This window comes from Varroa destructor, unplaced genomic scaffold (assembly GCF_002443255.2).
Source record: "Varroa destructor unplaced genomic scaffold, Vdes_3.0 BEIS01000002.1, whole genome shotgun sequence".
In the NCBI taxonomy this organism is placed as follows: domain Eukaryota; kingdom Metazoa; phylum Arthropoda; class Arachnida; order Mesostigmata; family Varroidae; genus Varroa; species Varroa destructor.
In genome coordinates, this window is record NW_019211455.1 from 2864779 (window position 1) to 2888387 (window position 23609).

The window sequence follows — 23609 nt, forward strand, 5'->3', positions numbered from 1 at the left end:
ATAGTCTGGTGCCCAATAGAATTAAGGCTATACACAGTTAATTAAACGATGGCACTTTAACAACCCAATTAAAAAGCTATTCGTTGTTAGGCCTATTAAATATAAAGTAGAAATCATCGCATGAATAAAACGCTTCTTTAGTATCTTCATAGTGTTCCTTTATAGTAAATATTATATCTATCATATGTTTTTGGCGAAGGTATTTTACCGATACTTTTTCGTTCATATATTTAGATTTTCACTACTTAAACAGTTAACCATACGAGAAAATATTACTCCATGATTCAAATATTCGAAGTAAATATTCAGGCATCAAGTAATAGAAAACATTCAGCTGCTTCTTTAAACTTGAGCGAGCGTGTCATTTAGAAACAATATGAGAAATGTTTCCTATCATAAACTACCTATTGTTTAGAACATAAAATATATTTCATCTGCTATATGAAAAAAAATGTGTTGAAACGTCTCCGCAAATATAGAGAACATTTTATAGTAAAACTTGTTCGAAGTACATTGTACTTTAGGCAGAACGGAGTTTTGAGATGTATTCCCTTTCGATTCTTTTCATTTCAGAAACAATGGTAATTGTCTTAGACAATAAAATTCGTTTTTAGCGGTATCATTTGCTAAGATGCTGATGACGATAGTGCTAGCGAATCCCTTATGATTAAATCAAAATTGTGTCGATTTGCATAGCGGCCATGCCTGATCTCAATATAAAGAACACGCTCCTTTCCAGGACTTCTGGTCGTTATCATCTTTTGCATTAGTAGACGTGGTACCGAACAGCGAAGTGCGAGAGTAGATGGGCGAATGCAGTGGTCCACAAATTGTCGTCAAGTGATCTATCTACATGCTTTCTGTCTAAAGTCATGCCCGAATATTGTCAAGTTTTACTTCTAAAATGTTCAGTGTATCTAGAAAAGCATTCCGTTGTTTCACTCTAGGCCGGTCTAAAATGTCGTGAAAACTATTCAGTACTCCAAGGAAACAATATCAGTTTGTTCTATGTGATTACAAACTGCAGGCAATAATATCGAAAATAATTTATTGCACTATTTAGATTTAAGAGCATGTTGCATCTAAGGAAAAAAGACTTAGAGATTCGACCCATAGCACCATTACGCTCTTCACTGTAAAAAATAATTCAAAGCACTTTCGTCGCCTCTCGCTACGTATTTCAATGCATAATGTCCGCATGATATGCGCTCTCCTACATCGAAGTAGAAGTCCGGCCTGGTAACGTCATTTATCCAGTAAAACCATCTGCAAGCCATATCAATCAGATACAGTCGGCCGACCATTAAGTCAGTCCCTCTTTTTCACTTTGATTTACCATCTTCGACGCGGGTCAGCGGACAATATGAGTCGGCGGTACCCGGCAAGATACCCACTCCAGAAGCAGAGTAGCGGCCACATTCAGGACGGATGTGACGTTACAATCCACTAGCGCTCCAATGCTGGCGCTCAAAATTTCTGCAGGTCATTTATAATTCGTAACCTATTTTTCTGCAAATCTACTTAATCCTAGCCTGACGAGATGTCGCCATATTCTTGTTTAGGGACACAAAAAAAAAAAACCTTTACTGACATTGGCTCACAGATTTAGGGCTTTGAGGTTCACTGCCGCCATCTTGGCTAGCGCAGTGACGTTATGATTGTGTTCACGCGACCATCCCGCGGGTAGCAGCTGTGTTTGTTGATGTTTTGGCGTGTCCGTGCGCAGGCTTTGATGACTGTGTATTGTTATTATTATTGTAGACGTGGTAGCGGCTGCCGAGGTGCTGCTGCTATGCGCTCTGTTATTGTCTATTTTGTGTAGTAATGTTACGTTCCTGCACGGCAGTGCGTAGCTGCGCTCGAAAACTCCGAGAAACGAATAACGATCGTCAAATCGAGTTCGCATATGCTCACGGGGTACAGGCAACGTAGAATTTTTGCAGTGCCGCCCTGTCTCATCCGTTCCGCTTACTCTCTCCCCCAATACTATCAAGCGGAAATTGCGAAGGGCAAATAATACTAATAAACTTGGATTTTTGTGTCTGATTTTCATGTTGCGGGTCTAACCGTGATAACACTAACTGTCGGGGCTATTTGTTCAGTCGATGTGGTTGTCCGTGACAGCGTCATCTATACGAGTAGAGACTACGCTTCGAACGTAATCTGCTGTTGGCATCGTATAGCAGGGAAGGGGCAGCACGGGTAACTATTAGGGAACTAGCAACGCAACGTTTGACACTGTTCATCGGGGCTGTGAGTTGGTTCATCTCCAACAAGTGCCGGCGGCCGCAGCGAGAGTTGCATTCGTAGCGACAGATATTGTTTTTGTTGTGAATACGCCACAGCGCGCCCGCGACGACAATAACAACAACAAAGACGATAACAAGCAGTGCAGTCATAACATAAGCTACTCGGAAGAGAACCTGCTGCTGTTTTTGTTATTGTTACTGATTTCGACCACAGTCACCACACGAACAATAGAAGTAACTCAGGTGGTGAACGTAGGAACGAGCATTGCGTACGTCCTTCGTGCGCTCCGGCCAGCTCGCTTGCGGTACGGCGGACAACAGCAAACAGAGAGGACCAATAGACTTGTAAACTACTACCTAAGTGTGACTACTAAGTGAGTCTTAGTGTGTGTTGGTCTGTGTAAATGTGAGTGTATTGCAGTGGCAGCAGCAGCAGCAGCAGCAGCAGCAGTTTAGAATATCGTGTGCTGTTGCCGTCGTCGTCCCTGTTGTTGTTGTTGCTGTTGCTGTTGTTGTCGTCGTCGTCGTCGTCGTCGTCGTTGTTGTTGTTGTTGTTGTTGTTGTTGTTGGTGGTGGTGGTCTGTTCGCTTTTGGCCTCATCTCATAGACCATTAACTAACCGGCACTAGTAATCCTAGTGGTCCGCAACAGCAGTGTCTGTCCGGGAATAGTAGGACCAAACAAACAACTGCTGTTGCTTCCGCTACCATGGATGAACAGATGAGGCAGCAGCTGATGGTGAATCAGTTCGTGTTGATGGCAGGCTGCGCGCATGACCAAGCGCGCCAGCTGCTTCAATCAACCCAGTGGCAGTTCGAGGTGAGAAAGGAAGAGAACACATAGGTTCTGCAGATACATTGTTGTTTTCGCTCGAGAGAGTATAGAACGCCTACGCGTATAAATCACTTTCATAGTGTGTTCAAACTGTGTAGAAGTGGTACTTAACTGTATACAATAACAGAAGTATATACATTTTACAGAAGAAATTAAAGAAACCACCATACCCGTTTTCCACAAGATCGTATCGCATTTAAGCCTATATACACATTGTTGTCGCCGGCGTGTGTGTGTGTTTGTTTGTTTGTATGTCTGCGCGCATATATAAAAACACTCTTCTTGCTCGATATTCACAATATATATGTGACCTAATTAACGGGTGTTGCTTGTACGCAGAGGCGCGCTACAGGCGCCAAATGAACACGAATAGATTGGCCGACTATTAGCTTTATGGTTAGCTATTATTTTTTGTACCTAATGTACCCACTGACAGTATCAAGGCAATAACCCGCACAACGACTAAACAGAATGCGCGGGTTACGAATTTGCGTTTTAGCAGTAAACGCGGTGGCGGGCAACGACGGATGGATTACTGAAATACGAGCTATATCAATCATTTCTTTTTGGTTGGCAACAAAAATGAAAACAAACATGAGTAGATCAAGATGAACTATTTAACAAGTTAACGACTTTCGCCCGGTAGAATAGAAAACGAGAGGAAAAGAGTGCCATTTTATTGTTGGGAAATTCGATAGCCTTTTGAAGATAGATGGATGCGTTCAACATCATTGAATTCTGGTAGAATACCGTTTATAGGATGAATCAAAGTGAGCATCAAGAGTAACATCTAGTAATGAGAAAGTCGTTATTTCATATAATCGATCGATATAGGTGCTGTTGTACTGAACGTGTTACTCACACAACTAATCCAATTCTGTTAAAGTTCTTTGAGCTGAATGGTTTCAAGTAAAAAAGACTACAATGCAAAATATCGATTTATTCGACGTTCGTGCGCTGCCCGTATATTAGGCTTTGTTTAGTCTATCTTAGACATTATTGGCGAAATATTCTTAGTAGACTAATGTTTTTCCCGTCTGTTACCACGTGCTGTTTCCACGCCGTAGCGATAGCACGAGCCAGATAGCTTGTTTTATTATTATGTTGCAGACTAAGAGTGACCTCAACTGCCTATCTAAAATCTTTGGATAGGCTTTTCTTTGAATTTTCATTTTTCTAATCACTAGATGACTACAAGCCAATTACGGCTTTATTTGAAACAATTACTAAATAGAAGTTTTCATCGACGTTAAAAATAACTTGGTTTATAAAGTGCAATGTCAAGGACACGCGGCTGCTGCTACAGCTGTTGTGTAGCATTATTTACTCATGAAACCCGTAACGAATCACTGTTTAAATTTATATATATATATACCCGTGATGAATATCAAAGCAAGAACTGGATAAGCTTTGATTGGTTGACCTGCCAGTATATATTATAGAGGAAACCCAAATAGATTCTAGTTTTACAATTTAGTAAGATTACGTAAGCCTACTTTTCTTAGTCCGTGTTGTTAAAAAATCCTTGATCGAACCCGAAAATCTGCGCGCATGGTGATTAGCGTATTATATTGGAAGCATTATAGTTATCAACTACATTTTGACAAGTAATTATACGGATAATAAGAATACTAATAATGTACACAAACAATTTAAATATTAATAAATTATGGCTGTTTCACTCGGAACCTAGAGCACGAGTATGTAGGTACATATAATATTAGCAAATTTTCGTTTTTCATTTCGTTGTGTTTTGATTTTCACCAATTGCAGAAGGCGTTGAGTGTTTTTTGGGAGGAAGCAGCCGTCAACGTTAATTTTGGACCAACGCAATATAACCCGGTGAGTTTATTTATGCCAGTGCAAGATGGAATATATTTTGTCAAATTCCATTGCTGTATTTACTTTCCATATGTTTATTACATATTGTATTTGTGCGTTTACATTAATTACAGTAATATCTTTAATATATTCTTTATGTAATAGTTACCTAAAATAAAATTTCTGTAGCTTTAAAGCATAGTTATGGTAGAGAAAAAAAACTATTGATTAGGGATTTACGATCAGGGATGATGGCCCGAAACGTTTAATAATAGAGAATTTACTATCTGTTCGAATGCGAAAAGTCTACTTAGACGAATTGAATCCATGTTTCGTGTTCTACGTCGGGTACTGCTTAAGTTCAGCTTCAGATGGGTGGCCCCCTCTCAACTCGAAACCAAGTGTGTCGCGCCCCTTACGCTTCTAACTTAAGCCGTCTTACATGTTTTAGGTTTAGTACGCAAATACGTCACCACTGCAACAGCACCAAGTCAGACAAATTGCGCCTGATGATTTTACATATACATGCCCATTAATTAAATAGCTTCTATGTATTAGTTGTGCACGATCGTGCCAAACGAGGTGTTGAAACAACACCTGTTCAACTTTTTAAGTGTGTAGTCGTTTGAACGGCCATTGTTTATGGCATAAATGATAAACCAATCATTCCGTTGCTTTGACGGGATTGGTAACCGGTCGCGTTTTATTTAGAACAGATTAGTGTAACGTGAATCGCGGCTACCATGTTAATTTTATTTGAGATATAAACCCTTTTATCTATTTAGTATTTGACCTTATAATCGTTTTTGTCTCAGGTAAACACGATTACTATAAGCGTTTTTTTCTGCCAGTTATCTGGGGGTCCTAAAAAATAGTTTCAAATGCTGGGAATGTTAATCTTTCATCCATTAGTGATGTGTATGTTGGAATGGTTGCGTTCATTAATATCCACACTCTAACATTAACATTGATATGCTGTTCTAAACAGTCCACATTTCATTTCACCTAAGACACCCACTGAGCTGATGCAATCCTAGTCTTTACATTTGGAACAACGAAAAAAATCAGGAAGAACCAGCTATTTAAAATTGTCGGTAAAAGTCTCACGCGACTGTCGGTGCCTGGAAGCCACCCACATTAGGAATACTCGAAGTAATATTAGCAGTGCAATTTTAATTTCCGAAACCTTTCGACAAAAAAATAATTTTATTAAGGAGTAGCAGTTAGCACAGTGTCATTTATCTTGATATAATGAATTTATAATTTGGCGTCTGTCGTGCAGGTAAATGATAACTTACTGGACTAAAATTTTGTTAATGCGCAATGAACACAAACTGCAAAAGTGGGATGGAAATGAGCGCTAAGTCTGAGATATAAACAATCTGTCTGCGTCCCTGCTAGACTTCACGCTTAATTTTGCGAGTATGTATAAGCCAATGTCTTAAAACCAAGGCCACCCGTATAATGTGGTACTTGCTGCGTCCATAGTTCCTTGTCAGGCTCACAATTGAAAGCCCTAGGAAATATTTCAAGCGATCACATTCTTATAAGACAATAATATAAATAACAAATCACTGTAGTGACACTATCGTGCCGTTAAAAAATGGCTTATGGTTTTACATAAGCATACCGCTTCTGAAATATTGCGTATCGGCAGTGCCGAATATAAAATATTTTGGCATATTTAAGCTAGAGTTTATAATAAAGGGTTGTAAGTATTTTATGTGACATTATTTAAATTGATCAACGGTGTTGCTTTTGTAGAGTTCACCAGAAGCGTAGTTCAACATGTGTAGCTAACATATGCAGAGCAACCCTTCTATTTGGTAGACTCTCCGCATTTTTCTTACTAGAATCAATTAAAACCCCAAAAATAATGGAACTGCTTTTGTCGAGTTTTAGCAAACTGAACCGTAGTATGAGATCTATGTTATTAATATCGACATTTTTTGTGAGTCAGCGTCATCAATGCTTGTTGTTGCATATTTACTTCACACCATACTTACCCCATGTCCTGATTGTGATGAATCATCTGCAAAACTGATTTAAAGCTGTAAAATATCTGGCTTAAAAAGCATTCATAAAAGTAAATTGATATTTCCTTATAGCTAAGTTTTCTATTAACTTTCAGATATGCACGCCTGCCAATACGCCGGCTACACCGCCTAATTTTCCGGAGACGTTGACCGCATTCTCGAAGTTGTCGACTTCGCCAAATACCACCTCCCACCCTGACTGTCCCTCGTACCGGGGGCAGAGTTCACCTAAAGGTCTACAAGCCATGCGAGGTCCGCAGCACTCGCAATACCCGCAACAACATCACCAGCATCCACAACGAAACGCCGCTGGAAACACGAGCAATTAATTAATCACCGGAGAATGGGGGTGCATGAACATACAGGAAGATTACATGAACCAAGAAAATAGTCTACACAGATATGGGAGCAGGTAGCCCTTGGAGGAAGATTTGCGAATTCTTGATTATTTATAGGGCAAGTAAAGCCGTCTAACCCAGTCGGTCTTTTTTTCAAATAAGAAAAAAGATCAAAGTTTCTTGGTGTAGTGGCTATTACTACTACAGTGTCTGTGGAATACAGTTTATGCTCAGGAGATAATGTTGCCTCACGAAGTAGTCATACGTGAAGTTGCAGTGAGGGCCGGAGCGTAGCGCTCAGGTTGCACAAGCGAAAAACAATACAATAGCATGCAACATCTACACGGAGAAGTAGATAAACTTATTTACATACACACAAACAGAACTCTAGCGACATCTGCAGTGAGATAACGTCAAAAGTAAAATGCTGGTATTCGTGGCATCGGAAGTGGAAAAATGAAGGTGAGGCATCAAGATGAAATTAGCAACCAGGTGTACCTATTTATCCAGAAAATATTTTAGTTGTACGTTTGCTTTACTTGGTTGTAATCGATTGACGCTATCCAGTATAAGGTTGAACATGATCTAATGACAAAGGCTGTGAAAGAATCACTCGATTTCTCGCTGTATATAGAAGGCGTTGCCTGTCAGATCGGGAAAAAAGAACTAGATCTACTTGCATTTCATACTCATGGTATTTCCTAATGTCCGATCGATTGCTACATCATCTGAATGAGTTCAGTAATTAGTCCATTCAGCGAATCGTGGTGCACATTCCTTGTCCACGTTATAATTATTGTTCTCTCAGTATATTATTTCACTTCTTATTGACAGAAAAGCCTGTTATCATTGTCACAAACGGGTCTCTACACGAATCCCGGAAAGTAGTCGATGCTGCTAGAATGTTGCGGCTGCTTCTGTACGAGGCTGCCATTAACGTTGCGAGGTGGCAGCAACGTTCAGAAGGCTCAGAAGTTGAAACTCGAACTTATTCATGCGGTTGTATCATTTGCATGCTGCGGGCCTTCACGCAAATGCTGACATGAACCATGTATCCATTTATCAATTACATCTCAAACTAGATAACGCACCTCATTTATTTTTTCATTCGTTGTATCTAATGGTAAAGAACAACACCCATAAGAGTACCACTTAAAAATAATAACCTTTAATTTGATAATACAACAGATATACAGTTGCACCCATGACGAAACGACAACCCTAACAGGCGGTTTTCCTAATTTCATTGATATAAAATATTAACGCATATATATATATACGAGTAAGTACGGCAATGATGCATAATAGATATTCGTCAATACTAATTGATTATATTCTACGACACAGGTTATTAACAGTGAAAACCAAATGCCCAACCCTCTATCTGTGTGTATGTATATGTAGAGAGTAGAGCCTAATAGCTCTAGTTGTGTGGTAATTTGCCTCCGCTACCGCTTCCCGCGAGCAACAATAATATTCATATACATATTATTGATATTTATGAGATTTGAGTGTATTGTATAAGAACACATATATATATATATATATATATATATATATATATATATATATATATATATATATATTAGAACGTCGTCACAATGGTGTGCGATGTATCTATCGAACTTGAAGAACTGTCGAAACTAATAGTAAAAATAATAATGATACGTATGAGTATAACTGTGAAGTGATGATATAGTGAAGGTCTGTATATGTGATGACAACGAGAAACTTGTGGTAAAGGTTGAGCTCTTATCGCGTTGGAGATTTTCATTTGCATCGCAATCATTTCCATTATAAAACGTCGATAGTATAAATTGAGGGACACTCACACACGTACAAACGTACACGTGCATGTCAAAGACAATACAAAAGGCCTAGCTTGCATATACATGTGAAGCATTATCATCACCTTCTTGACACATGACTACAAATAGTTTATGCCACACACTATTATCTAATATTAATAACGTTTCAAAACACATTATTAATAATTTTTCGCCTGAGAAAAGATAAAGCCAATACTGATCCTGCGCCATCACCTATTTATTATTATATTATAGCTATTGACAAGATCATATCGGGCATTGTGTTTTGTTGTTGAATGTGACTTAGAACATGGCACTGATAACTGAGCAGATCTGACGACAATGAATGTAAAATACGTTACACAGATACGTGTAATAATTGAGATGGAATGACTGGCGTGCGTGACGTTGGCAAGTGGATGCTCGAGAGGCAGTAGTGAGAAGCACTAATGTTTTGTTTGGTGAATATTTAATTAATCATTTAAATTATTGTCATTAAAAATAATCATATGTAATGTGTGATGAGAATGATGATCATCTTCGGATGGTTGATGAAACTGGATCGCGTGCATAGCATAAAGCTCAACGAGGAAAACCTTTAGCATTCACTTCGATTACGTAGTAGTGGTTTCGAGCTGAAACAAACGAGTGGAACAGCAGGGCAGCTGCAGAAATAATAATGAGAACAATTTTAGAAGTAAACAGATAAAATATCTAGCAAGCAACCTTTGAGCGCCTGTTCATTTCAAGCAGAAGGCATACTTATCAGCCTTATTCGTCAATGGATCAATACAGTAATATCGTAAGTGCAATCTACGTTGGATTATTTGTCTTTTTCCCGCGTCCTTTTATGGTACGGTTCAAAGCTGTATTCGTATAATGTTATTATCTAGCGAGTTGATACAAATATGTTATAGCACGCACCAGACACTTACCTTTCATTCTATTTAATTTTGCAATTGGATATGTTTAGTTTCGTACATCGGAAAGCCATACTACCTTATCCATTTGCAAATAGTCGTGGAGACGGACATTTCTATGGTGGTTCTATTCGTGGCGGATTCGACTCGTGTTTAACGTTATTCAGAAATAGAATTAGCTCAATTCTCTTGTGTAGCGGGTTAGCTATAACAGTCGAGAGTTCAAAACCGATGATTGAGGACAAAATGGGGTTGAATGCGTGCTTATCGAATATAAGCTACGTTCAGTAAATGGATGTGCTCAATACACCTGTAGCAGGAGCCTCATAGTCGACAACCTCATAATAGAACTGATGTGGCCACTACACAGGAAAACGTATAGAAAAAAAAATGCTTAGTCAAGGGCATGTAAGGAAAGATAAAATTGTTGAAAACTTTTTACTAGTTTTTTTTCTTTTTATGTTTAAGAGTGGGCGTGCACAGCAAGCCTAACAGATATGCATACACAAGAATAAATGCACGGATGCACATATCGCTGATAATCTATTCTAGCAGCCGGGTATCGCTTGAGAACATTTACAGCTCTTACGCGTATCGAGTGATATCATCCGAACTAAATCGTTCGCTGGTGTTCAGCATGTATCGACACTACGTGTGATAAACACAGGAAGGAATGAAAAGGAGCAACGTGTTTCATTTATTGTTTCTACTAGATAAGAGTTGTCATGACGCACGCCATTCAGTGATATGATCCAAAGATCTGCGAAAGGGCATCGATACAAACGTCCCCGTCGTCTTGCGAATTTCTCGTATAATAGGAAGGACCAATTAAAATGAAAGAAAATTGATTGAGATTCAATGTTTAGCATATGCCTTAGTTGAGCGCCATATATCCCTTTTGTAATGAAATGATTCCAATCAGCATTAATTATTCCTGCCCTGTTGTGTTTTGCCGAAGCGTTCCAGAAGGCACTGCGAGATACGGCTTTGTAGCATATTGAAAAAAAAAAGATTTTTTATTCATACTCGTAACTTTCTTCGTAGTATACTAGCAATGGTATTAAATCTAGTGACTACATGTTAGAGATGTTTAACATAATATAGTATGTGCAACCATTATAACTCGAGATTTGAAAGCTTTGTTATTAAAAAGGCGTTCGAAGTCGGTGTTCGACATGAAGTCAGCAAGAAAAAGATTGATTGAAATGTATGGAACCGACGAAGCTCAGTACCTCATGGAAAGCGTTCCTTATAATAATAATGCTTACTAATATTGGTCTAATATTGTTATAGCAGTAGTAGCCGAAGTCGCAGTGAAGAGGCGTTCTAGGGCGTAGCAAAGTACCAAATGCTCATTTCGAATGAAAAACAACGATGTAATGATGCTTCTATAGTCGACATTTGACGCGTCTTGAAATGTAGTAGTAAAGACGAAATACGAAAGACCGCAATATTTAAGACGATGTAACGTATGGCGCCAAATTCATGCTAACCCTTTAGATCTAATCGATAACTTGGCAACTAAGGTTCGACTTGTTAAAAAGCTAGATCATAACCAACTTCATGTGCATGTTCGCCCATGCGTGGAATTATTGCAATACCTTTACATCAACAAGATGTCAATTAGCACTGGTGAAAAGTTGGATGGGAAAAAGTTGAAAAGTACTGGATAGAATTGTCAAAGAAATCGTCACGAGCTTCGCAATCATGAAAAGGACAAAGATGTTATTTGAAGTTAAGGTGACAGCAGTCGTCTAGTGTGATGGCAAAAAGTCGAAATATTTCTACACAACAATAAGCTAAGCACATTATTGATAAGTAAAACGTAACGAACGGAAAGAGCCAAGCGTGAGAAGATTGAAAGGGGAAGAGATTCCGGGTGAAAAGGAAAGGGAGAACTGACAACAAGCTTTTCAATGTCGGATAATCGCTTTTGCCTGCTGTTGCTCTATGGATGGCCAAGCAGCAAATGACACAGGTGTTAATTTCCCGATGATATTTCCTGTATTTATTCCGCATTTCCTCACAGTTTTGAAATAACCTCCTTAACAGCGTGAGGATGCATTACGTTCGTTCACACACGATGATGTCGCAACAAAATCTAAACCGGCAAGCTATCAGATATATAATAACATATGAAAGTCGACTCGATGAAGGAGCCAATTGTTGAAACGTTTGTGAGTTTTTTTCGCTTATAAGAGGAAGACTTACCCAAGGTTTGCGGTTGGGGTCCTTAACAAGTTCAAACAGAAGATCCAACGACCCTATTTTTTGAAGAGATAAGTGCTCAGCATGGGTGACTCTGTCTTGTTGCGCATCGCCTGGTTGCGAGCATTGTAGTCAGAGCGAAGCAAATAAGGACGGCTAATTGTCGGCCGAGTTGTAGCTTATACATTGCATATGAACGCTAGCGTAGTTGCGAATATCTATGAGCTAGTGAAGTCCCCATTGGACTATGACATAATAGATTCAGTAACATCGACAATAAAAAAAATAATTAAAAAATAATAAAAATATAATGAACGCGGATGACAACAACGTGGTTTGTAAAGTGTACATTTATATGTAAATAAATTCAGCTATATATCGACAACTCCAGTATGCTTAGCGAAGATCAACATCCACCCGTGTGTATTTATTCCCAGCCTTTTTTGCACTTCCTTTCTATACAATATTGATATCATATATAATCTTTATGAAGAATTTGATCCTTTTTAAGTATTAGAGTCTGTCAAAGAGGGAAATTTTGCGGACGGTGGTTCGTAGCGTCGACAAAGAGGGCATAAGTCCTGGCCAAATGAGCGCATAGTATTTAGACACGAACTGTAAAAAAACGAGAACATAATGTAAGACTTGGTAAATGTCTAATTACAGCACTGCCAGTAGACAATCAAAATATAAAACAAACTAGTAAGCTATCGATAAGGTCGATTTGTATCAGCCTTTCTGTTCCTAACCTAGGAAAAAATAATTCTGAAACTTGTGGACAATACAGCGATATTCTCTCTTTAACAAATTAAATATTAGACATTATTTATTTTCATATAAATATAAATATCTAGACTATATAAAATAATAATAATCTTACTGCGTTACGAAAAATACTTCATACTCCATATTTATGCAGTATACGCAAAAGTTTGTTTTTGCTATTTTTACATGAAGGCCAAGAACAAACCTATGAAAACTATGTGAGCAAGCAAGTGCTTCTGACACTTCTGATTTGAAGTCGTGAAGGCAGATAGTGCATCTGTTATCGTCGATGTTTAATGCCTGCTGGTTACTGTCATCATCCGCCTGGCTAAGATCACAGGGTAGTTCATCTTGTACAAGTGACTCAATTATCACAGGACGCCTAACAATGGCTTGTCCTGTTGCTGCTATTGGCTGATTCGTATCTCGAATAAGATGTTTAATTTCAACCACAGGCAACTGGAGAACTTCGGTAAGGTCCGCTTGTCTCTCACGTAGTTTCCGACGCAAATCGTCCTCCGTAGTATTTAATAGAGTCAGTTTGTTTCGATAATCTTGAAACTGTTGACGCAAATTGTTTTGATGTTTTTCCGAATCTTCCTCGTTACTTTTTGCAATTAACCTTTCGATAGCGGCAATTTGAAGTTCTAAAACGGCTTTTGAGTGGCCACACTTCTCCTGGATAATAACGTCTAAAACATTCATTGTACGATCTCTATCAGTATCATGCTGGTTAAGATTTTCATTTATTTCTTTCTCTAGTTGTTTCGCCTCTGAGAAACCGTCTCGCGCCATTATCACAAGCTGCTCTTCAACTCGTTTGATATCCAAAGTTAGTCGGTTCAGCTGACGCTCCTTATCCCCGATACGTTTATCCATATTGCACGAAAGGACATCCAAGTCATTTTTTTTTTCTAACACGCCTTTCTTTTCATCGACTTGGTCTCGCAATTTATTACGGTGCTGAATAAGTTCGTCAAACCTCTTCTTTTTGTCTTCAGAACTGGACACAGATTTGAGCTCCACCAATTGTTGCTTCCTTTGATCTAGAGCAGCTCTTTTTCGACGGCATTCACTTCGAAGTTCTTCTAGTTGTTCTCGTTTCCGTAAGGCGCTGACTATATCTCCACTCTTTGCTTGCAACTGTACCCCAGCTAGCGTACGGTTGATAGCTGTTAAATCAACATTTGTGAACTTGTCCATCTGGGCAAATAAACATCGTTCTAATGGTTTTGTTGAGCTACTTACTGGAGCGGGCACTACATAACCTTCTCTGATAGTTAGGTCGGGAACCCTGGCAATAAACTCATTGAGACTACCCGCTTTCAAAATCTCATTCATTGCTATTGAATTTCCTAGTAAATCAAGTTCTTTCTTCATTTCTGTAACTGGTAAAGGAGACTTTGCACACAACCATGCCCGTAGAAATACGTCTGCACAATACTGTCTTCTATTGGAGGCAGTTGTTGAAGACCCAGCTGATGCCATCGTTATAAAATGAAAGGTTTTTACAAAGCACTAAATTTTGCGCGCACGGCACATTAATTACGAAACGCATTTAAATTACATTAAACATCAAGGGACCCTGTAGTGAGAAAACATCTTTTGCCAGTCACAAACGTTGCGTTGAAATATGCTTGGTCCATTTACGGACGAAATTTATTCTTTGTTTAGCATCATATAGCATGAAGTTAGTAGGTTCTCTGAAGTGAACCACGGACAAGGTTTACGAAAATACAAACGAATGGATGCGTTTTCATCTCGACTAACGTTGAACGACCGTAGCGCGAAAGCAGGCGGCCCGTTACCAGGGAAGTGTTGGTTTTCTCCCAGACACGGCCACGGACAATTTTTCATAGATAAAAATACGGTCAAATCATTCTTAATGTTAGTAATAACTAATTCTTAACGTTTATGTTTGGGGTTAAATCTTGTAATTATATAACCATATAAAGCTCGATTACATGCCATAACTATAAGGGACCATACCCAATAACCTAGGATCGTATTATTATTATTAACATAGAGACCTATGATTTGCCATTTATCAATTTATTTCAAGAGATAGCTTATTTCTTGAGGTGCTTATTCTTTAGAGGCATTGAATAGTTTCTTGGATTCCTATGCAGTTATAGTGTTATTCAAATGTGAACAAATCAAATAACAAAAAACAATATTAACCTGCTAAAACTGACCTGTGTTTAGACAAGTAGGGTCAAGCATCGTCGTTCAGAAACATTCTGTTTTATTAATCATCTGTTGAATTGCCAGTATATCACAAAAATTGAAAAATGTTTTCCCTTTTGGCCTTTTATGGGTTGCACTTACCTATAGATTTAATGGCGACACATTAGGATAATTCTGCTATGAAGGTCCAACAGTAGACAACGTAACGTTTGCAACAGTAGACTAAGTAACGTGTTTTCATGATAATCCAAGAAACCAGTTGTACACTAGGTTCGAATCCGGGCTTAGACAAATTAATTCGTTCCATACTGAAGTACCCCCTAACGACGAGAGTACTAAATATATAGTGTGAAACAAAAAACATGTTTCAAGGGCCGGAATGATTGATCTGTGTTGTCAGGCCCCAGTGGCCTAATCTGGGATGTCAGGAAAACACATAGACTTCTTTCACATTCTATAAACATCAGGTACGAGCTCAATATACAATTTGCCCATCTGACAAAATTACATCTTTAGATAAGAAAAAGGTCACCACATATTCTTGATATCTAAAGCAATTCAGTTGGTTTTAATAATTTATGAGTTTGGGTAGCCTTGAAAATTCGTTTTTATTATTTGCCGAACGGTATGTTATGTAATCATCGTTTCGTGTCTTAGAGCTGATTATGACGCAGTTGTATGTCTGATAAGTCAATATAAACAATCAATATGCGCTTAGCACTAGCCCTCGAGCTCTGTTTTCCGTCATTGCTAAAGGGGTTCGCCTTACTCACTTCATTTATGATATCGCGGTGTACGTAAGTCTATACAAAATCCGTATGCTGAGCTTTGAGTGTCAGTCATAGGGGCTCACGCGACGACGTGGTTATATACTGAGCTGTAATTTCTGCGACATCAGCCACATATATATATATCTGTACCTATATATTCTTGTCCACAGAACAGAAATGTTCTTCTGAATCAAGGTCAGTAATTCATTATAACAATTTCACGGGTGTGTCGGCCATGTTATTTTACCCGGCTGTGGATTGCGCTTTATGGTGAGCTGTGCTTAGATTTCGTTTTAAACTCCCCCTTTGAAATGTCTCCAGCAACAGTGGACGAATAACTTCAGCGGAGAGAACCGCGTAGGCTTTAGGGAGCCCCACTACTATCTATATATATATACTACTTCGGCTATTAATTCATGATAATAGCTTATGGAGAGTGGAGGTAAATGAGCCGGTGAGTAAAAGCAATGACAACACGATGCCTAGCGCATCGCTATTTAATGACGAATGGCGGCTCTCTATATTTCACATATAGAGTATTTGTACATGTGTTTTCAACGGAATAGTGCTACCAAGAACGGGAACCATTTCAAAGAGCTATTAGTAAATCATATTAATATGTTCAGTCCAAGACAACTTCGAAGGCAATCAGCCCAATTCGGTCATCTTTCCTACGTACGTTCATTTTTGCTAACGTTGTAAAATTATTTACTCAATGAAGCTGTCAAAAACAATTTGGGCGTGTGTGGGCGTTTAATCGCGTCGGACGCTATTTCCGTACGGGGGCAAGGAGGCGGGACAGGAAGAACCTGTTTTCGAATATTAACAAGCACATAACCTAGTACGCATCCGGCCTCATGTGCAAATATCAATGCGCTATAAAACAGTGATGACGATAGGGGGGTAGAGTTTGATCTAAAGCAGACTTCTGCTTTGCCCGGTCGACGTTGCCCTTTCCCGTCGACTAACCATAGCCACGTCATTCAATGGTAATGTCATGTGGGAGCATAAGGGAGTAGGTCCAATCAGAATCGATGAACAGCGAGAAGAAACATGGTTGGCGTTGCGAGGACACTTTAAAAGGCGAGGACCTGCTGAAGAAATTTTCATTGTGCAGCATTGCCGTGAGATGAGCAAAAGCAAGATACTCCTGAGAAAAGTGTGTTTCACTGAGGTCCGGTGAGTTGAGGCTTAGACTTTAAGGACAATTATGTGGTCCCCCTCTTCAAACGTGTAGCCGTCTGTCACGGAAGGCCATCTGGATATGAATATATGCTAACTTTGGGTTGCTTACTAAAAAACTTAAACGAAATTTTTCATTAATCTGTGCGGCGATATGTATTGCGAGTTGTTTTTAAAACGTAGACGAGTTATGGTTATATATGCTCACCTTCAGTATTAACAAAGCTGCAAAAGGTTGGGTCCAAACATTAATTTGTTTCACAGTGTAATTACAGCTTGTTCGAAGGTGGCCTAGCATTTATACCGCATTAAATCATATTACATTTTTATTTGCTAACTTAATCTGGCCTTAAGCATACTCCGTGGTCGTCTTTCCATGTAAACTCGTTTCACGTGGTGCCCCTTCTGTCTGTTTGGACCTCGTAGACCTAAACACACCCGCACACACGTACATTCGCATATTCATAGCTTTAAGCAACATTATGAACTGATACCGACTCAACGTGTTCTTTCTCGTTGATCATGATTTGGTCATTTGAGGTTGCAGAACGTCCAGCAATCTTATATCGTCGACGACAGTAACGGCGTTTGGTTTTCAGTTCCTAAAAGCAAAGGAATTTGGAATCAGGCGGACAGACGGGTATTACAACATGGAGAGGATGACGGCGTTAAACTAAAACAGAATCATCTTCTTAAACCTTTCTCGCGCAAGGCAGCACAGGAAAGTGAGAGTGGCGTTGGTAACGACGACCGCCATGTAGTGCTAGAGCAACAGCAAGTGTAATTCCATATGGTAATCATGTCCCGCGGTTGTTCCGCACGACGCAGACCTTCGCCGACTTGCGAGCGCTTCTTGACGAGCTTTAGCACTCAGCCTTTCGATGCCAAATCTGCACATGCTTTCAAATAATCTTTTCGTTGCTGAAAATAACACGACCACTGAGTTGCGCTTCCTCGGCCATCATCATCATTTTTATCCCGTTCGCGCTTCGTTCAGGCGTGCTCCGAACTCTATTGTAGCAATGTCTGCACCTTTTAAATCCTTCGGACCCTAGTTCGCAACGACCGAGATACTCCCGGGAGCCCTTTGCGCGAACCCCGAAGAGATCCAATGAGGGCACTGGACTTGTCGGATCTGGAGCAGCGTAGTCCCTGAGCTTCCTTGTGCTTAGTGGTGTGTAGCAGGAAATATTAAGAATGACGAGAGGCGTCACCAATTACGACAAAGCGGGCAATCATGAATTCTGCGTGGGTGCGCGATCGCGCCTGCGATTGGCCTTGGCACCACCGCTACCTCTTTCTATTCAGTCAAGGCTTGCCTCTGTAAATTCTTTTCTGCCCTAATAAAAAGTCCATGTTCAAGACCGTTCGCGGCATTTGTGCCGATCTCAAGTCCTGTCATAGCCCCCAACACAAAATCCGGAACGAAGGGGTTAATATAAGTAACAACAACAATTAGATGAGACGAGGTTACAACTGACAAGAATGTTAAGGGTTTCGAAAGCAAAGATAACAAGCATAAGGTCAACATAATATGAATGTATACTACGTGCTATATTTTGTGCGTATTTTCATCATGCTAGTGCGTGACAAAGGCCGATTACTGTCTATATCTATGGTTGCTATTATTCCGTAGGTAGAAGCTGATTGGTGCAGTCGAAATATTTGAGCGCCTTAAGCGTCTATAATGTTTCCTTAAATTTTGAGGGTTTGTTTTTAACTTTTCAACGCTCTAAGAATTGTAACAAACCGCTTTTCATCATTTAATAGCTTTCAATGTGTGCAGAGGACGAAGAAAGGTTTGCGGTCGGTTAATCTTATCCGATCGGGAAATCGAAAACGTTATTCTAAATTGGTTATCAAACTTGAGATAAATCACTCAGAGAATTTGTCTGTAAGAACTTACATTCGTAAAACGCCTTCAGGATGTATTCGTATCTTCAACTATTCTCATTAATTTTCGATATTTCGTCGCAAATTGTGGTAACTAATAATATAACATAATAATAATAATAAATAATCACAATAATAATACCATAAAATAGCGAGTGTAGGTGATGTATTGGATCATTGCAGTCAGCTTCACTCGATCTACACTGTTAAAACTGGAACAGAAAAGGCCCACAGTCATTGAAGTAAGTGTTACCTCACGAGCACACAAACGGTAGAATAAAATAAGGCAGCACAGTTTTACCAGCTATACACATTGTACTTAAGGAATATGTGAGTCCTCAATAAAAAAAATCAAAGCAAAATACATTTACTACCAAAACGTTAGGTGTATCACCTTTATTCTAAAAATTTACCGGCTACGAGACACAATTCAATCCAATTGAAATAAATTGTGATCACTAAACGTATATAACCCCAATGACTTGGTTTATCGTTTATTATATAATAAAGTAATAAAATTATATACTTATCATTGTCATTAATACTACTAGTACTAGGTGTCATGCGACTAAAATATAATTATTACTATAATTATATCATTATAATTATATTTTATTTACGGATGGTCCAGCCTATCGTACGAATGCGTTATCACTGATGGACAACTGTCCATTTCGTCAGAATGCGACAAGTAGAAGGGCAAGAGACATGCACACGTGCCTTGCCACTTTCCGCTAGCATTTCCTTTGGGTCACATTCTTACGCTAGGTAAACGGGGGCAGAACGTATGAGTACCGGCGTGCCGTGCTATTGCTATCTTCTTGTATTTATCAGATGAAACCTTGAACAGTTCGAGGCAAAATGGGTCATTAAAATAATTTTCAAAATAGACACCATAAAATGACATTGATGTACGCCTTTTACCCTCTGTGCCGTTGTAATGAGCATACGATTTTGGATCAGTATATAGATGAAATTGTTTATTCCCATATCATACTTAAGATTATAATAGATACTCATACTGTCGCTACTGTTACACATCGTTTAAGTTTCGATATAAGATTAGCACGCTGGAAAACGTGCTTTCTATAAAACTTTTTGAGTGGTTGTGATGTCGGTAAAGCGAACTCAGAAGTGAAAAAAAAATGCTGAAGATAGGCTACACCGTAAACCGTGTTGCTGTACAGAATGATCTCAATTGGTTCAATGCCGCATGCGTCCCACTCCCCCTACGGATTTCGCGCTATATGTTAGGTGTATATATTTTTGTAGATATGTATTTACGTGTGAAGCATGTACTGAATGACTGAAAATTCGATACATTTTTCTGTTGCTGACTGACGCTTAGACCTTAATAACGATGGCCAATATGCAGAAGGGACGGTGTACTACGTTCTAACGTAACGTGGACGACCCCTATTTCGCTGTTACTTCGTATTAGCTGTTGCATACTTCAAACGAATGTTGTTCGATATGTGATTGATGGTCAATTTAAGGCAAGACATTGGGTTGGCTTTGGGAGCGTATGTTGAGGGAATATCGGTAATTTTGAGCTCTAAAACTCTTGTTCTTATTTAGATACGTTCTAGTTGAAGTAATGGTAGTTCGGTAAAAAAAAGCGGTAGTTTGACTAAAATACCTACCTTTTTCGCAAAATGGTTTAAAACAATGACAGAGGAAATCCAATGAAAAGGCCAAGTTCTAAAGACTGACAGCTGAATCACTTGATAGACTCACTTGTTCATCCACAACATGACCACTCCATAATCCGTTTCGCGTTAGGAAATCCATGCTCTAGTTTGCTAAGAATTATCATTATTATTTTGTAGCAAATCATATTCGAATGTTTTTAAAGTCAACTTGATAGAGATCTAAGCTATTCACTCTGCAGAGTAGAAATCAGCCGAGCTTGATTTTGATGTTTGACAACGACTGTTCGATAACACGGCCTATACGTAAGATAGAGAAACGTTTTATTTATTAGCGTAATTTCAAGTTTGTATAGGTAAAGATGTTGAGACGTCAACAGTAGCTACGTATGCTTCGAAACATACGGGTGGGGGATTGGAGCCAGCCCTGTTAAGTACGAAGAGCCAAACATATTCTTCCCCTTCAACTAATTAAATTATACCAAAACAAAATTCCACGACAGTCTTAATGTTTGTTGTACGGGTCTAGGGGAAAAGAAATTAAATGATTAAAAAATTATCGCACAAAACAGATCTGCCGTAGATTCAGAATAGTACCTAAGCTTATGCTACTGGGCTTCCAATATGATTATCGGTATTATAGAGCTCCTATCTACAGTGACTCAAAAACCTACAAGAGCTCGTTATGTGTATGAATCATGTCGTCCTTTTACATTACCAGCATTATCACTTGTGCGAAAGTCGACAATGTCATCTCCATTGTTTTGTCTGTCAGAACATAATTCCTTCGTGTTCTAATGTTTGCTGGAACTGACTGATTGGTCAGCTAAGTTCGTTAGCGATCTCGACACCTCGAACAATGAAGGGTCGGTGTAGATCGGTTCGGTCATATCATCCACGACGCGTGCTGGTGTGAGTCGAGTTTTAGGGGCCAAATGGTACTGTTTACCGTTTACCGCACTACTGCTAGCGACAGGCGTTTCGTCAACGATGGTCGAGTTGGACGGGCCAAAAAACGGCGACGATACCCCAGTAACTCCGGCGAGCTTCGCTTGCATCCGAACTCGTTTGACGATCAAAGTCGAGCCAAAGATCACAGCCATAAGCGTGAACACGAGAAAGATGAGAAGCGTCATGATTGCATAGTAGCCAGCCTGGGCGACACATACTGTCGGACGCTTATGCATAGCCGCTATAGCGTCGACAAGATATTACAATTAAGAGATAAAAGCACACGACATTACAAATATATTACTAACAACGGACACACACCACTTACACAACAATATAGCCTCTTTGATACTACTATGCAAGATATAAGTTCGCGTCGCCTAGACCTAAGAGCAGGGCTAATCAGTAAACATTTTAAAAAAGGCTTTTCGTCTTTCTGTGGTTAGTTGCCACTTTTGCTTTTTATCTGTTACTTTGCCTTTGTTCCTTTCCTCTTGGATTCATACGGAAGTGTAGCGGCCATGGGTAACGGCAGGCATGAGATTCGGGTCACTGAGCTCCTATGAACAGAAGAGGAAGGACGGGCTAGGGGTAAGGGACAAACGGGCCAGAAGTGCGAGCTACGGCATTTCTATTTAAGCACACCATTTGCGCACACAGCCACACACACACACACACACACACACACACACACACACACACACACACACACACACACACACACGCATGAGAGGCATGCACTCCTAGGCGTCTCTTCCATTCAGCGTACAGCTCAAAAGACTACGGCCCGCTTTACCCTAACGCGCATAGCCGTTGTAGATCATATCGGCCGAGGACTAGGAACTGACATTCGTGCTGGATTCCAATGCACGAACGGGGAAGAAGGGTATCGAAAAGTATTTATAGAGACACCCTGCCTGGGGGCAATGCTACAAATGGAGGAAGGGTAGAGTTGCGCTCAACCAATGATTGGAGAAACGCCATAACGAGTAACGAAAGTATATGATGATAGGGCAAAGGAAAGAAAGTGGCCGTTGCTAACATCAATTTGTCGTTTGTGTATTGCAAATTGATGCATCGAAACAATCCGGTGTCAACGTTAAGTGCGATGCTGACCGAAAACGAAACAGCACACACTAGACCCGGGCAGGCATTTCGTAGAAACGTTAGAAGAAAGTACGAAAATCATAGAAGCGACAAAATTGAAAGTTCGTATGATGTAAAAAAACGAATGTAGAGATTAGCAATTATACGGACTTGACTTGTGATGCACAAAATCTTATATAAAACATCCAAAAGTAGACATCTACTTTAATGAAATTCGCATGGCAACTACAAATTGCCAAAGAAAATCAATAGACTTTTGTTTGAAATGAAACCTTTGTAAATATGGTTAGGGCAATTTTTTTACATGAAGGTCTACAATGAATCAGTGAATCAACGTGCCACGCCAGACTAGAATAACGTTATCGTTTGTACCTGTATGAAAAGGGAGCAAAAAGTTCTATTGATTGAAGTATATTATACCTGCAACAGGCTGTTGCTTCTCTCTATTCTTGGTGTTTGCTTTAGGGATGTCGGATCGAGACAGGTAGACGGTAAGCAGTTCGTGAACCTCTTCAGCATCTGTAGATGGTATTGCTGTGGTGGACTCGTGTGGTACTTCAGTCGTTGTTAGGTTCATTGCCTCTGTCTGAGTCGGCGGAAATGCTTCTGGATGCGTTATATTTACATCTAAACAGAAATTTGAAGGTTCCCATTTTAATTGTCAGCTGTATCCGCGCACTTCTATGTCTAATATCGCAAATATCGTTTAGATCGTCTTTCGAGCAGGAAAGCTGTTAAGTGCTCTAATATTTATAGTTTTTAAAAATGGCCAAGTCTGCACGTACCCACAATACTAATCGTATTGTTAGTGTCTCGTTTTCGGCGTCCCCACGACGGGAATGTACCAGGCCTGCCGCGGTCTGTGCAAATAGCTGGCTCACATGGTCCTCG

The 23609-nt window shown here is 39.5% G+C and overlaps 4 protein-coding genes across 5 annotated transcripts; 2 read left to right on the forward strand and 2 right to left on the reverse strand.

The window, feature by feature from the left end:
• The first annotated feature begins 1747 nt into the window (after nucleotides 1-1747).
• LOC111244035 (UBA-like domain-containing protein 2) lies at nucleotides 1748-12630 on the forward strand. 2 transcript variants are annotated; one of them, XR_015321552.1, is made up of 4 exons: nucleotides 1748-3068; nucleotides 4857-4925; nucleotides 7036-9888; nucleotides 10475-12630. XR_015321552.1 is itself a non-coding variant. In XM_086980589.1 (4 exons), exons 2-4 carry the CDS (start codon nucleotides 2958-2960, stop codon nucleotides 7267-7269), a joined length of 414 nt encoding a protein of 137 aa, XP_086836715.1. In that variant the 5' UTR covers nucleotides 1748-1917; nucleotides 2103-2957; the 3' UTR covers nucleotides 7270-12630. The 2 variants fall into 2 exon arrangements, 1 of the variants encoding a protein (XP_086836715.1); XM_086980589.1 differs by having other exon boundaries at nucleotides 1748-1917; nucleotides 2103-3068; nucleotides 7036-12630.
• Nucleotides 12611-14730, reverse strand: LOC111244034 (uncharacterized). The gene is made up of 2 exons (XM_022790580.2): nucleotides 13185-14730; nucleotides 12611-12829 (listed from the first exon to the last, which is right to left on the reverse strand). Exons 1-2 carry the CDS (start codon nucleotides 14465-14467, stop codon nucleotides 12721-12723), a joined length of 1392 nt encoding a protein of 463 aa, XP_022646315.1. The 5' UTR covers nucleotides 14468-14730; the 3' UTR covers nucleotides 12611-12720.
• A 473-nt stretch (nucleotides 14731-15203) lies between these two features.
• Nucleotides 15204-23602, reverse strand: LOC111244037 (uncharacterized). Its single transcript, XM_086980587.1, has 4 exons — nucleotides 23504-23602; nucleotides 23139-23345; nucleotides 21379-21852; nucleotides 15204-19852 (listed from the first exon to the last, which is right to left on the reverse strand). Exons 2-3 carry the CDS (start codon nucleotides 23293-23295, stop codon nucleotides 21455-21457), a joined length of 555 nt encoding a protein of 184 aa, XP_086836713.1. The 5' UTR covers nucleotides 23296-23345; nucleotides 23504-23602; the 3' UTR covers nucleotides 15204-19852; nucleotides 21379-21454.
• LOC147757248 (uncharacterized) lies at nucleotides 16934-17902 on the forward strand. Its single transcript, XM_086980588.1, has 2 exons — nucleotides 16934-17115; nucleotides 17659-17902. Exons 1-2 carry the CDS (start codon nucleotides 16934-16936, stop codon nucleotides 17900-17902), a joined length of 426 nt encoding a protein of 141 aa, XP_086836714.1.
• Nucleotides 23603-23609: the final 7 nt, after the last annotated feature.

Bases quoted from the DNA above. Each gene is read 5' to 3' on its own strand.
- LOC111244035 (XM_086980589.1), top strand. From the start codon at position 2,958: ATGGATGAACAGATGAGGCAGCAGCTGATGGTGAATCAGTTCGTGTTG. The intron at 3,069-4,856 runs GTGAGAAAGGAA...CACCAATTGCAG, and splicing joins CAACCCAGTGGCAGTTCGAG to AAGGCGTTGAGTGTTTTTTG. The intron at 4,926-7,035 runs GTGAGTTTATTT...ATTAACTTTCAG, and splicing joins GACCAACGCAATATAACCCG to ATATGCACGCCTGCCAATAC.
- LOC111244034 (XM_022790580.2), bottom strand. From the start codon at position 14,467: ATGGCATCAGCTGGGTCTTCAACAACTGCCTCCAATAGAAGACAGTAT. The intron at 12,830-13,184 runs GTTTGTTCTTGG...GTTTTTTTACAG, and splicing joins TGCTCACATAGTTTTCATAG to TTCGTGTCTAAATACTATGC.
- LOC147757248 (XM_086980588.1), top strand. From the start codon at position 16,934: ATGTGGGAGCATAAGGGAGTAGGTCCAATCAGAATCGATGAACAGCGA. The intron at 17,116-17,658 runs GTGAGTTGAGGC...TGGTCATTTGAG, and splicing joins GTGTGTTTCACTGAGGTCCG to GTTGCAGAACGTCCAGCAAT.
- LOC111244037 (XM_086980587.1), bottom strand. From the start codon at position 23,295: ATGAACCTAACAACGACTGAAGTACCACACGAGTCCACCACAGCAATA. The intron at 21,853-23,138 runs GTATAATATACT...TCGACGCTATAG, and splicing joins GAAGCAACAGCCTGTTGCAG to CGGCTATGCATAAGCGTCCG.